The sequence below is a fragment of the Periplaneta americana genome, chromosome 3 (genome assembly GCF_040183065.1).
Source record: "Periplaneta americana isolate PAMFEO1 chromosome 3, P.americana_PAMFEO1_priV1, whole genome shotgun sequence".
In the NCBI taxonomy this organism is placed as follows: domain Eukaryota; kingdom Metazoa; phylum Arthropoda; class Insecta; order Blattodea; family Blattidae; genus Periplaneta; species Periplaneta americana.
The window spans coordinates 25528824-25544984 of record NC_091119.1 but is presented as its reverse complement, the minus strand read 5'-3'; the positions used below and the strand labels follow the sequence as shown (position 1 = coordinate 25544984).

Below are 16161 nucleotides of genomic sequence, written 5' to 3'. Positions count from 1 at the left end.
ATGAGTCCATGCGATTACGATCTTTCAACAAAAGTGAAAGAACCACTGCGAGGGACCCGGTACAATACCAGAGATGAACTTATCCGTGCTATAGGGCGGTCAATACGGTACATCAACAAAGATGGACGCGCTGATGGTGTACGACGCCTTCCAAACATTTGGCAAAAGGTAATAAATAAGGGGGGCGACTATATAGAAGGTACGTAAATATTGTACCCCTGTGAATAAAGCCATGTCAGAAATATCGAACTGTTGCCATTACTTTTTATCCAACCTTAGTAGAAGAAATTGTTTAACTTGCTAACTTACATGAATTGTACCAACTCTTTCAAATCCATTCCTGAACATATCGTCGGTTTCTGGCAAAAGTGACCAAGTCACATTCCAAGGCTTCCAAGTATTATGGAAATTTGAAACATAATTTTATATTAAAAACTAATAATATGGCATATTTACCTTCAAAATAACTTATTACTAACATCTAAAGAAGTACAGTTATCTTTTGATTGATCATTAAACCTTTAAATGCCTTTTCCCAACAATTTTGCATTTTGGACTTGGTCACTTTTACCAAGAAACCGACGATATATTGCTCAATATTATTTTTAATATTTTCCATGCCATTAGCATTTCATTTAAATTCAGATTAGTTATACACATATTTGATTTAATTTTCTTCATTACTATCTTCGATTCTGAAGTCCAATGTGATTGTCACATTTTTGCACATTTCCATTCAAAGTTTGTTGCATTTTTAGAAGTGAGTAGCAAAATGCGACAATTGCGACTGTGGCCTAAACCCTGATTCCATCCCCCTGCTTGAAAAGCAGCTTTAACATGTGCCGAACACCAGATTTTAAACGGTTGCCGCGTCTTTTGCTAAAGACGGTACATTATTAATACGTTATGAACCCTTCGACTGTTACAACCATGTTATTTAGGAATTAAAATTTATTAGAAACAAAAATAAGAAAGAACATGTGAAGTTTAAAATAATAATAAAACTTCAACATAAGCCGCTTACCGCGAAAGAATGGAAACATAGCCGAGTTTTTTCCCCGAATGACTTGAGTCAAGTTCTCTGAAATAGGTGATGTATCGTTTCGACAACATTCTTATATTGTTCTGCGCAATAGGTCACGAGAAAAGCTGTCGCTTCGGTCAGAAGAGAATTTAGTCGTCGAGATTGATGGATGAAATTGTCTTAACCGTGGTACAGTACTTCCTACACCTTTAGCAAAAGCAGTTAATTGTTTTAAATTATTATTTACTTATTGAGACACCTCCATTATTAACTACGGAACACAGAAACATTAACATTTTTCGCCATCTTCATAGTCTGTGTCCGTAATTTAGCTCCTTTTCCAATAACAAGGTTCTTTTTCTTTACGGGGGTCTTCTGAGACGAAGGATCAGGATTTGAATCATCCCTTGTAGGAGTTCTTTGAGAAGAAGGATCAGGATTTGAATTTTCCTCTTCATTTCTTTCCTCGCAAACTTCCGTACCACTTAATCTCGGCCGAAAAACGGAAGACATTGTTTCAGTCGCTCACTGTACTGCATATACGAACACTGTTTCAGGTCATAGAAACTGAGAAATCTGTGTTTTGGTTAGAATGTTAGATACTTGTCAACACCGCATTTATCCTTATGGGGGTCTGGTCGCTACTGTTCATTTGTTGGTCTCAGTGTGATTTCCTTTAAGCAAATAATTGGAAAGTGGAGGCTTCTTTGCCATATTCAGCATAAAAGTCTATCAAGATTTGTCCCGAACTATATATAACATCGGCAACACTGTCCATAGTGTATTTTTATTCTCCTTGGACTTAAAGGTAGATTTCAAGTCAAGTACTGGACGAAGTGTAATATTGAATGAAAATGATCTTGTACAGATACGGAAGAAAAAAATGGGCCGAGTATTTTAGCAGTACTCTTCTATGTATGCAACAAGCTTCGCAAGATGTCCACAAGTAGCATACATTTAGGTGCTTTTGTTTATTGCACATGCGCAATGCGTTATATCTGGAACTTAGTAAAAATTAGGTGGCCCAAATTTTGTTTCTGGGTCTGTACATAAGGTAATTGACGAGGTATAGTAATGTACGAAATGTTCGTGGACATAAGATAGTGGACGAAATGTAATACTGGACGAAAAATGATCGTGGACGAAATGTTCGTGGACATAAGATAGTGGAGGAAGTGTAATACTGGAAGAAAAATGATCGTGGACGAAATGTTCGTAGACATAAGATAGTGGACGAAATGTAATACTGGACGAAAAATAATCGCGTACAAAATGTTCGTAGACATAAGATAGTGGACGAAATGTAATACTGGACGAAAAATGATCGTGGACATAAGATGGACGAAATGTAATACTGGACGAAAAATGATCGTGGACGAAATGTTCGTAGACATAAGACAGTGGACGAAATGTTCGTTGACGTTATCTAGTGGACGAACTAGCATTAGACGAAAAATTATCGTGGACCTAAGGTAGTGGCCGGAACGTCCTGGAAGCCATGAGAAAATATTTAATATTTGGTTACCTGCAATATTTTACAAAATGATGATCTGCAGACACATTCGTATAATCAATTATCCATGATTACAAAATTACTCCAAATAATAACACAGATAAAAAAAGCATTAAGGGTGAAGTTATGACACAAAATGTTATTGCTGCATTACTGTACATAAATATTTCTTGTTTGATATTCTTTGTTGGAAAATATCAATACCGATACCGATACTTTAAAAATGGTTACTTTGCTAATGTTAATATGATTCTGAAAATTTTGAGAAGTCAGGTTTTTATATTGCAATTGTGCACGTAAACGTTTTGTCTGAAATGAACGGACCACAAATTTGGAAAGAGCGCGAAAATTACTATAAGAATCGATCTTTAACTAAATTGAGATAAAAATGGCTTATGTCCGTCTTTGATACCAGGCTCTCCAATTTATGGGATGGTGAATTTTACCTGAAACTTTCTCAGTGAGAGACAGTGTTCTTATACGTGTTGTAAATGTAAATTTACGAGAGGAAACTCCGGCTTTGTTTTTCTTCAAAAGGAAACCACGGTAAGGAATTTTATTGACCCTTAAAATAAACTGAACTCGGATGAATTAGAACACGCAAACTTCGGATCCAATTGAAGAGATGGTTTCCAAAGTGTTCTACTGGGTGTTCATTTCAAAGTGTGTCATGACGTCATTGTTGATGAGTCAGCGATTTGAAGCGAGTTTCAGCTTTTGTGTCAGAGAAGTTGCCTATTAATCAAGGCGTTCAATCTGAACTTGAGAACATGTACGGTATAACTTGAACGTCGTAGCAACAGATGGCGGCCTGTAAAGTCTGTGTGCTACCATAACCTCTTTCGAACTGTGTTTTGCGCGGCCAAATCGTACGCAGGTTATTTGTTATCGTCGGTTGCGTACGGCAACATTCCTCAACACAAATCAAATGCTCCGTGTCCATGTTGACCGTCCAAGTTAATGTCAACAAATACGTAAGTAATCGTCTTAACCCTCTGCCCATATCCCGACAGTAAGAAAAAACTCACCTCAGTACATGTTTAGAAACAGTTCACATTCCTGCCACTACCGGCGTTACCGTACGTATCAGTAAGTACTCTTCTGAATGAACGCCATACTTGCTAGGCAACTTCTCTGGCACATAAGTAATACACCTCTGCGGAAGTGTAGGAAGATTGAATTCTCTAGGCTCATCGACTAGCCACATGACAGCATACAGCGAGCCATGACACACTTTGAACTAAACACCCAGTATGTTCTTTTTTTATTTTAACTTGCTTCATTCAAGTTCATTCTTGACTTAGATCCGTTTTAAAAAACATATGCAGACAATAAGGGCATCAAATTTATTTCATCAGTTTTTGTAGTTTTTCTCATAACATGTCATTTGGATTTAGACCAGTTTGGAATCCACTTCTTCAATATTGTACTGGTAAGTATGATAATCTGTAACATTTCAAACTGAATGTATTTTTATATCTGAAAGAACAGTTTTATTCGTAATTTACTGCTCAAGGGTAGGTCTTAAGGGGATACTATACTGAAATTTCCGAGTTCCATATTTGTAAGAGTTCACAATAGTGAAATCATTAACTACTATATTATTTTTTATATTTTATTGGGTTATTTTACGACGCTTTATCAACATCTAGGTTATTTGGCGTCTGAATGAAATGAAGGTGATAATGCCGGAGAAATGAGTCCGGGTCCAGCACCGAAAGTTACCCAGCATTTGCTCGTATTGGGTTGAGGGAAAACCCCGGAAAAAACCTCAACCAGGTAACTTTCCCCGACCGAGATTTGTACCCGGGCCACCTGGTTTCGCGGCCAGACGCGCTGACCGTTACTCCACAGGTGTGGACTACTATATTTATGAAATTATATTCATCAAATTTTGATCACTGGTATATCTGGTTAGTAGACACAAAAGTACAAAATTTCATCCCTCTATGATAAGTGGTTTGCATTTTAAAATATTTTATTAAAATATTAAATCGCTTTATATAAAAAGTCTTTTGCGCGACAATTTACATTATTCTGAACTAATATTCACTCATATGGATTTTTATGTACATGGGATCAAAACCTATTATATTGTTTGCTGTAAAATTAATGAATAAATCACTATACTTTTTTTATTATAAAAGAATAAAAAATAAATATATTAAAAATCATCAAAAGTTCCTAGTAATTTTCTGAACCACTGTGCAGAAAAACCCAATAGTAATGTTTATTTCAATGTATATAAAGAATCATATAAATAAATATCATTTAAAAACGATAGGGACTTCTTACATAAAAGGATACAATATTTTATTAAGATATTAATGAAATGAAAATCACTTACCATAGAGGGATGAAATTTTGTACATGTGTTATTATTAACCAGACACATCATTGATAAAGGTTTTGTGAATTTGGCTTTAAAAATATGGAAGTTAGTAAATTCAGTATAGTGTCTCCTTAAAATATCAGTCAGATAATTATTCATTAAAATGAATAATTATTTGAAATATAATAGCTGATGTACGAATATTATTTTCACTACTAGTTGCAATTATTAAGCATCCTAAACCCCATCCCGAGTATCCATTTGACATAAAACAAAATCAAAAATAATATATAAACATTACAATACAAAGTGTATAACTGTACACACGGTGAAAACACACTGGCAGCTGACAATAATCACATGGTTGTAAGGATGGCGTCAGTGAAAAGAGTTTATTAAACTCTTCACGATTTGTCAGAGTTGCTATCAAGCTTACACGAAAAGTCAGCGGGCATTTTCATTTCCAGTTGTTCTTTTCTGCTTGTGTCAAATCACACACTCAACAATCTCATTTATTAACTCAGTTTGAAATGAAAATAGTTTACATTTCTCATTTACTGCTAATTTTATTATTTCTAAACTACAGTTCAGAAAACTCTGAGGATTGTTTTTATAAAACTTACAGGGAAAAAAAATTTGAATCATCAGTTAAGACTGAAAATTGTAGAACATAAATTAACACACTGCACAAGTAACGAGCCATTTTGTCCTTTCTCATTGTTTCTGGCATACGGAAATACAAAGAAATGCTAAACAGTGATTCAGAAGTTAAGTGTGATGACATCATGCAATGTTGTTTCTTTATTTGAAATGTCAAGAAATGAATGGACGAAAAAATTATATTTTTCAAATACTTACTTTATAAATAAAAGTATTAATAACAAAAAGAAATAAGAAAACATAGAAACTGTAACATAAGTTCTGGTAAACAATGATTAGTAAGAATCAGAGTAAGTAATGAAACCAAGGAAAAAAATTAAACGTTTGCTTTAAAATCAAAATTAAGGTGTTTTGTCTGCTCGTACGATGTTTTCATGTACTCTGAAAAGAAGTAGAATGATTTTAGACTAAACATAAATGAAATGTTATAAACCCAGCATGATTATGAACACTAACATTAAGAAGAATGAGGTTATAGGCAACAATGACAAGAAAATTTTGACTACTTCCTGATAAACTACAGAATTATTCAACAATATTTAACATTCATTTTCTACCGGTCTTGGCAAGGTTATGGATTTTATGGTCGATCTTCACATTTTTAATCACCAGTGAAATAAGACATGTTTCAAGCAGATTATTTCTTTTTCTTTTGGTATGGTAACGTTAACACTATGGGAAAGTTTACACAAACAATAAGCACACCAAGTTGCTAGAGCAAGCCAAGCATCACAGCGGAAAGCCAGTCATTACCTTGCAGCACACAGGATGGCCCGGTTCATGCAAGTCCTAGAGGTGAAAAAAAGGAAGACAAAATAACTGTGAACGACACAAGCAAAAAGAGCAACAGACTTGGGTCACAGGTGGTAACACTGAAAACTTTTGTCTGGTTTTACTGTTTCATAAACTTTTATCATCTAATGATATGAAGAGTATTTCACTATCACATAAATTGGCGATCCTAAGACAGATGCAACGATGATGTGTGTATTAATGAAATATTAGATATCTGACTACGAATCAAATAATGAGTACCTAACTGCGAATTCCTATTTCATTACTTCATAATATACTGTCCAAATTTCACGAGAGGATCCCTGCGAGGGGAATATTCTCCTTGCGGGGCAAGAGGAGAGTAAGCCAGTAATTCGGCGTTCTTGAAGGAGCAGGTGGATGGGAGTGATGTCATTGGCCGGCTGGGACAAACAAGGCTCAGTCAATGGCCGGCCGGTTCAGTGTCGGGGATAGGTTATAAGAGTGGGGGGAAAATTCGCATTCCTCGCTCAGATCTTCCCGTGAAATGCGGACTGTAACACTCTACTTCTAGTGCAATCAGGGCTGCCAACAACACAAGTAAAATAATATGTTTCAGTATTCTACATTACGAGTGTTTATAAAGAGGCTTTTTAAACATAGTATCTTTATTAAAATTGTCATTCAATAATTGGAAATAAACGTGAACATAAAGAGTCTTACGTCTTACATATGGCGAAGTACTTTTACCTATAAAACACATAAAATATGGAAAGATAACTCAGTCCTTATTGATACTAAGTTTTGAAGATGTTGAAGTCCTTTATTTTATTTGTGGATCATTTGAATCTTGAAAGAAAAATTTGAAGTATCATAATTATTTTAAGAAACAAAATGTATTATACCGAATGTTCAACTAATGCAAAATTTTTAGAATGTCATATAGAGAGTAATATAAAACTGGAATACAAAACAATTTATTTCAGAAATTCAATGTGAAGAAAAATTATCAAACAATACAAACTGTTTCTCTCACATAAAATCCACCTTGTGATTCATGCATGATCGTGCTGCTTCCAGGACGATACGTCCACAGCAGTAGTCCATCAGACAATTTGTCCACTATCTCACGTCCATAGCTATTTTGTCCAAGGAAATTAGTCCAGCAAACATTTCGTCCACCAAAAAAATTGCCCACTAATATTTCGGTCAAGAATTATTGTGTCCATATTTTTTTTTTCCAATTTTTCTTTGTTCACTAGTTTCTGTGTCAACTAAATACTGTATTTTGTCCTCGAATATTTTGTTATTGTACTTCCAATATGCAATTTAAAAAAGAAGGGTTGCTATGGAAATGTTAGCAGTAATAGTGAATTAGTTTTAAACCATTTATGCAAATGGACAATCAGGAATATTGGACACAGTGTACTGGACGAGACAATAACATAAAGATAAAAAAGATAAATGTAGGACATAATAAAATGTAGACCAAACTTTCCGAGGACAAAATAGTACAATGGACATTTAAACTGGGACGAAATAATAGTGAACATAAAACACTAGAGGACGAAAAAAGTACACTGGACAGAATATCAAAGGGACGTACGAAACAGTGGACGAAATATCCTTGGACATAGCGTCTGGGATCCATCATAGCCTTCCACATTTAAGACATATTGGAAGGAAGTATCTCAAAGTTATACTCATCCAAATAAATGGATGAAGTCCAAAGGATCAGATGGTTAGCTATTCAGTTCACCTGAATTTATATCGACTGAGTCATCTCATTTCAATGGTGCTAGCTGAAACCATGCCAAACAGATCACAACACTAAACTTCAATGTGCTCAGTGGTGTTACAAGATCAGTGACAATGAGCATGTGTTTATGTTCAGGGACTTCATTAGTTTAGTGTTAGTTATTGTTGTAACTTGGTAGGAAGAAATTACGTTCAGTTTGTATTGTTTGCTATTAACAATATTAGGTCCCCTACTTTTTCTAGTGTTTATAAATGATCTTGCCTCCCTAATAAAAGATGTAGGTCATCCCATATTATTTGCAGATGACACAAGTATAGTAATTACAGCCAATAACTCCAACACATTCCAATCTTCAATAGAGGAAATTCTCTTCAAAATATGTGACTGGTTCTCAGTCAATAAATTAGTATTAAATTGTAACAAAACTAACATAATTCAATTTAAATCCTGTCCAAATTCAACGTCACAAATTTCTAGCGAAATAATTAATAATAGATCCCTATTAGAAACAACAACAACAACCAAATTTCTTGGCTTAAAAATCGATAATATGTTAAATTTGAAAAATCATATTAAAGAAATTGCCCCCAAACTAAATTCAGCTTGTTTTGCTATTAGATCTATGCAAAAGATAATAAATATCAATACCTTAAAAACAATATACTTTGCATACTTCCACTCGGTAATGAGTTTTGGAATAATATTCCGGGGAAATTCCACAGATAGTAACAATATATTTCTATTACAAAAAAGAGTAATTAAAATAATAGTAGGTGCCAAATCTAGGGAATCTTGTAGGACTATTTTCAAAAAACTACAAATAATGCCCATGGCTTGTCAGTATATCTTTTCATTAATAATCTTCCTCGTATGTAATCGTGAAAACTTTGTAACTAGTTCAACAGTTTATAGCATAAATGCACGTCAAAAAATGACTTTCATACTCCATCGGAAAGTCTATCGTGCTATCAAAAAGGAGTGCGTTATATGGCAGTAAAAATTTTTAATAGCCTCCTATCGATATAATAAATGAAACTCAAAACCTAAAATTATTTAGGGCCAAATTAAAGAAGTACCTAATTTCTCACGCCTTCTATTCTGTAGGTGAATTCATGACATTCAATAACACTTCATGAAATTGATACTAAAACTGGTGTTGTACTAGTAGACAATATTGTAAATCTCGTCTGTATGTATTTCATCTAGACTGTGACTATAAATTAAGATTTTATAATAGTATTAAGTTTTTTAACTTTTCCATATTCTAGCTGTAAGCATGTATGAATACCATGGAATGTTAATAAATACAATACAATACAACTCTTTCCAGTAATTATCAGAAAAATTCAGAGAGAATTTTAGTCCTACTCTTATTTGTGTATCACATCTGAAATGTTTACGCTTACTTATGAAACACTGAATAATATATAGTTTATAACAGGAAACCAGAAGATAGTGCGGGAACTCACTAGAATTCATAAGATGACGCATATAACATCGAAAATAGTCAATCAAGTAAAATAACACCATAATTTAAATGTCAACACAGCGAAGTTGTTCCATTTAAATAATGTAATAGTTCATCAGTGAGTTCACAACAACTAAGTACAGAACTGATAATTTTTAAAAGTAAAGATTTTCACTTATTAATTTAGACCTACTAGGTTTCCATATAAACTTCAAATTTGAGAACAATACTATCGTTAAATAATGTAATAGTTAATCGGTGAGTTCACAACAACTAAGTACAGAACTGATAATTTTTAAAAGTAAAGATTTTCACTTATTAATTTAGGCCTACTAGGTTTCCATATAAACTTCAAATTTGAGAACAATACTATCGTCAAAAAATGTAATGGTTAATCGGTGAGTTCACAACAACTAAGTACAGAACTGATAATTTTTAAAAGTAAAGATTTCCACTTATTAATTTAGGCCTACTAGGTTTCCATATAAACTTCAAATTTGAGAACAATACTATCGTCAAATAATGTAATAGTTAATCGGTGAGTTCACAACAACTAAGTACAAAACTGATAATTTTCAAAAGTAAAGATTTTCACTTATTAATTTAGGCCTACTAGGTTTCCATATAAACTTCAAATTTGAGAACTGTATCGTCAAATAATGTAATAGTTAATCGGTGAGTTCACAACAACTAAGTACAGAACTGATAATTTTCAAAAGTAAAGATTTTCACTTATTAATTTAGGCCTACTAGGTTTCCATATAAACTTCAAATTTGAGAACAATACTATCGTCAAATAATGTAATAGTTAATCGGTGAGTTCACAACAACTAAGTACAGAACTGATAATTTTTAAAAGAAAAGATTTCCACTTATTAATTTAGGCCTACTAGGTTTCCATATAAACTTCAAATTTGAGAACAATACTATCGATGTACATTTTTAATGATAAAGGAAAAATGATCTGTATATTCAAATGCTTAATATAATATTAAAATAAATTATTATTATTATTATTATTATTATTATTATTATTATTATTATTATTACTTTTTTGGATTACAATTAAATTAATTTTCTATTAATTTTAAAATCTACATTGTAATTATATCTTCCGAAATATGTCTGCATTATAAGGTACCAGTATATCATTCGAACCAACGAAAGTTGTTTGAAAATAGTCGTCTCATAGAAATCACTCTGTTTATCGCGCTATAGTTCTTGATAGTTCTTAAACTGTAGGCCTATCTAAAATTTTAGGTGAAATGGTAAAATATAAATATCTTAGAATGTATGTATAGTAGAATCCCTCTTAACAGGCACCAGAGGGATGAGATTTTGCCGGATAATTAAATAAATAACGGTGTATACAAAAAAAAAATGTTCGTATTTCATGGTGCTAAATGTTGAAACTACAGCCATGTGAAGCTTATTTCTCTATCACTTGCTCATAACTAAATAAACATAAAAACTGTGTGAATTTTCTTTATTAAAACACATCACATAACAAAAATAATACACTAATTTTAGGTTAGAATATTAACTGAAATTGAAAGTTCGTGCGAACATCCTAATGAGGCAAGACTGATGGCCCCAACATAACTTAACCATGAAAACTGTGTGAATTTTCTTTATTAAAACACGTCACATAACACAAATAATACACTAATTTTAGGTTAGAATATTAACTGAAATTGAAAGTTCGTGCAAACATCCTAATGAGGCAACACTGATAGCCCCAACATAACTTAAACATGAAAACTGTGTGGACTTTCTTTATTAAAACACGTCACATAACACAAATTATACACTAATTTTACGTTAGAATTGTCACTGAAATTGAAAATTCGTGCAAACTTCCTAATGTGGCAACACTGACGGCCTGAATATAACTAAATAAACATAAAACAGTGTGGATTTTCTTTATTAAAACACATCACACAACACAAATAATACACTAATTTTAGTTTCGAGTATTCACTGAAAATGAAAAGTCGTGCGAACTTCCTAATGTTGCAAAACTAACGGCCCAGACTATGGCAACGTGGCAGATTTAAACTATTTTTGTGGCCTAGCTGAAAGTGCCGTTGTTTTGGTACTGCCGGTTAATTGGGTGCCGGTTACGAGCGATTTTACTATAGTTCATTCAATATCTGAAATAAAAGTGATAGCTTTCAAAGTTTCTGATCAAATAGAGTAATTATGAAAAGGTATTTAATATCAAGGATCAAATATGTTAAAATTTATCTTCTGCTAAAGTCTTTAACTATTTAAGTCCAGTTTTAGCTCATACTTCTCCAAATTATCTTCACTACTTTTGTTTTTAAGGTGATTACAATTCGATGTACTACATAACTGACATTGAGTAGAATGTAATAACATGTTCCTGTTATACATTAATAGGAAATAGAATTACATTTGTTATTATCTAAGTACACAGTTGTTTTCTGTTTTTCTTACTTACTTACTTACTGGCATTTAAGGAACCCGGAGGTTCATTGCCGCCTTCACATAAGCCCGCCATTGGTCCCTATCCTGAGCAAGATTAATCCATTCTCAATTATCATATCCCACCTCCCTCAAATCCATTTTAATATTATCTTCCCATCTACGTCTCGGTCTCCCCAAAGGTCTTCTTCCCTCCGGTCTCCCAACTAACACTCTATATGCATTTCTGGATTCGTCCATACGCGCTACATGCCCTGCCCATCTCAAACGTCTGGATTTAATGTTCCTAATTATGTCAGGTGAAGAATACAATGTGTGCAGTTTTGTGTTGTGTAACTTTCTCCATTCTCCTGTAACTTCATCCCGCTTAACCCCAAATATTTTCTTAAGTACCTTATTCTAAAACACCTGTAACCTATATTCCTCTCTCAAAGTTAGAGTTCAAGTTTCACAACTATAAAGAACAACCGGTAATATAACTGTTTTATAAATTCTAACTTTAATTTTTTTTGGCAGCAAACTGGATGATAAAAGCTTCTCAACCGAATAATAACAGGCATTTCCCATATTTATTCTGCGTTTAATTTCCTCCCGAGTATCATTTATATTTGTTACTGTTGCTCCAAGATATTTGAACTTCTCCACCTCTTCAAAAGATAAATTTCCAATTTTTATATTTCCATTTCGTACAATATTCTGGTCACGAGACATAATCATATACTTTGTCTTTTCGGGATTTACTTCCAAACCTATCTCTTTACTTGCTTCCAGTAAAATTTCCGTGTTTTCCCTAATCGTTTGTGTATTTTCTCCTAACATATTCACGTCATCCGCATAGACAAGCAGCTACTGATGAACTATTAAATTATTTGGATACATAAATAACGACTTCACTATGTTAAAATTATAAATTTTTGGTGTTATGTTACCTGATTGACTAGATTCGATGATTTTTTACACCATTCTCTGAATTATAGTGACTTCCAGTGCTACCTTTTGTTTTTTTGTTGTGGTGGGGTGTGTTCATGATTGTACCGAAAAGAATGTGTGTTCTGAAATTCAATTGAGTGTCAAGGATCTGTTGTGGGTGTTTTTTGTGTTTGTGAATTTCGTATTGCTCTACAGTATCGCGTTTATGATTTTTTGGTTGAATGTGAAGACAGCACTAGAACTCACAAGGATCCAGAACATAACGCAAACAACATCGAAACTGGTCAATCAGGTAACATAACATCAAAAATGTATAATATAACACAGTGAAATCGCTATTAATTTATTCAAATAACAGTTTATCAGTGATTATACAGAGTGATTCACGAAGGTCTCGTAAATAAATTAATGGGATCACATTCATAGTTACGGAGTTACAACACATTTTCGAAACGCATCATAGTGAATGGAGCGCTAGGCATGTTTGTTGCCATAACTACGTGCAAGTTTTTATTAGTCGCATTTGTGGGGTGTATGAAAGACATCGTATATCAGGTTAAGGTACAAACACGCAAAGGGTTGCTTCAACGCATTCTGGATGCAGCGGTGACAATAAGGAACGAACATGTGAAGCTGCGAAATGCTACACGTGCGGTTCACACCCGTGCGGACCGTTGCATTGAGATTCAGAAAGGTATTTTCGAAAATGTGTTTAAAATACATTCTAAATGTAAGAGAATGATACATAAACAATCAATTGTTTCTATTTTAATTATTTTTTGCATTTTTGTTAGTGAAATCCTAAAATAAAAGTTTTTTTTCTAGCGTTTTCAAATTACCATAACTCCGTAATTATGAATGTGATCCTATTAATTTATTTACATTTTTCGATCCAAATAACCTCAGGAATCACCTCCATAAACCGATGGAGAACTTCATGAATCACCCTGTATAAGTGTTAAAAGTGTATTCAAGAATGATATTAATTAATAGAAACTTCGTGAATCACCCTATATAAGTGTTAAAAAGTGTATTCAAGAATGATAATATTAAGTAATAGAATTTCGTAAATCACCCTGTATATGTGTTAAAAAGTGTATTCAAGAATGATAATATTAAGTAATAGAATTTCGTGAATCACTCTGTATAAGTGTTAAAAAGTGTATTCAAGAATGATAATATTAAGTAATAGAATTTCGTGAATCACCCTGTATAAGTGTTAAAAGGCGTATTCAAGAATGATAATAGACTATTAATTAATAGAATATCTTTCGGACATATCAAAAATAAATCAAATCAAATACATTATCCTTCATTAATTTATTGTAACGTGTTCAAAATGCCTTCTTTTTTCCTTGCTGTTTAAAATTGTCTTAAATCCAAAAACATTCTTTTTTATGTTTGGAAAGCTCACAGTTTTAAGGCTTATCGCTCCTGTCGTAGGAATCAGTGTTAACAAAATGTTATTCGCGAGATAGGTTCAGGAATTCGCATGGGATTACCTTACATTCGCTTTACAGTTGAGGAAAACATCGAAAAAAACCCAAAAAAGGAATAAGCCTGAAAGGGATTCGAACTCATGTCCGAGAGCAGCTTCAGATCGCGAGTCAAATTTGGTACTGTCGATCTTCATAGATAGCCAAATGCATTCTTAGTGACTGTGTTTTATTTTTTCTCTTCGTTACATAGGCTAAATAGATTTATTCGAGAAGAACAGAAACAACGCGGGAATATGGATATGTGGTGTTTACTTGTGGAGTTTGTACTCTAGTTATATATCTCATTAGTAAATTTGTGTAAGATAACGAAGAATGACCTCACTATAAACATAATTCATGAAATCAATATACATAACTCTATATTTTGAAGTTCAATTTCAAAATATTGTGTAGTTAATTCGTATTTACAGTATTAAAGGAAACAAAATGTGTCAAAAGTAGACTGCTTACTATTACTATTATCATTATTATTATTATTACTATTATTATTATTATTATTATTATTATTATTATTATTACATAATTATTTTATTTGTGTTGTGAAGATAAAAAGAATTGTCATTGTATTATATTAATTACTAGCCGTACCCGTGCGCTCCGCTGCAACCGTTAGAAATAAATATAAAGTAATTACATAATTAAAATAGGACATTTGATCCAGGGAACATTCGTGTTTGATAGAAGGATAAATCGTTTAATATGTTACTTAATTTAAATTGCATCCAAATAATTAAAATGCGATCATTTTGGTCCAGAGACACTCATTTGGTGCAATGACAATTTCTTTAACATGTTTCTTAATTTTTATTACATACAACCATAGTTTAATGAAGACTGACATCATTTAGATTTAATGTGTATATTTTATTTTATTTGTTATAGGTTTCCATTGAATTATGGTAATAACTTAATTTTAACCCTTGTTTTCTACGTATTCAGTAAATGGCACTTGGCCCACTATGGCACTGAACCCTTCAAATAACTTAAATTATATTATACAATATTACATATTATATTATATTATATTATATTATATTATATTATATTATATCAGAAGTTACTGTAATAACAACATTCTCTGTAGGCTATCTTTCATAGCTTTCGATTGTTGCTGTCCAAGGCCCCTTATAGACGAAGTCATTTGTTTTTTAATTCATGACACGGCCTTAGATGGCAGTTATTTTAATTTTAAAACTCATTTATCTCATTAAATATCAGTCATATCAAACATTTTCAAGGAATAAAACTTATCGCAAATTAGTTTTAAAGAAACTTTTGTTATGTAACATTTTTCACAGAAATCAATAATAAGCGAGATATTTCGATTTATTTAATTCAGGCCCCCTTATAACCCCCCTTTTAAATAATGTATTTTGAATGCCATATAGCCTAAAATCTAAGTTACAACGAACTTAATTTATATTCCAATTTTCATTGAAATCCGTTCAGCCATTATCGCGTGAAAAGGTAACAAACATACAGACAGACATACAAACAAACAAAAATTTCAAAAAAGCGATTTTCGGTTTCAGGGTGATTAATTATATATGTTAGGACCAATTATTTTTGGAAAATCGAAAATTACCAGAAAAATTTCGGCTACAGATTTATTATTAGTATAGATGTATTATATTGTCTTGTATTGTAGTATTGTATTGCTTATATTGTATTAGTTATGTTATATTCATAGCAATGTAGTAATTTTCTATCATACTGGTTAAGTGGAAGAGAAGGCCGAATGGCCTTAACTATGCCAGTTAAAATAAACCATTATT

At 32.6% G+C, this 16161-nt stretch overlaps 1 protein-coding gene across 18 annotated transcripts in view; it reads right to left on the bottom strand.

The window, feature by feature from the left end:
- Rim (Rab3 interacting molecule) overlaps positions 1 to 16161 on the bottom strand; it is a 513404-nt gene that overhangs the window by 295258 nt on the left and 201985 nt on the right. For 14 of the 18 annotated variants that reach the window (XM_069820163.1, XM_069820168.1, XM_069820167.1 and 11 more), the window contains exon 5: positions 6283 to 6318. The exons of the other annotated variants lie outside the window; for them this stretch is intronic. In XM_069820163.1, the coding sequence (XP_069676264.1) occupies positions 6283 to 6318 (36 nt within the window). The remainder of the gene's footprint in view (positions 1 to 6282; positions 6319 to 16161) is intronic. 18 annotated transcript variants of the gene reach the window in all.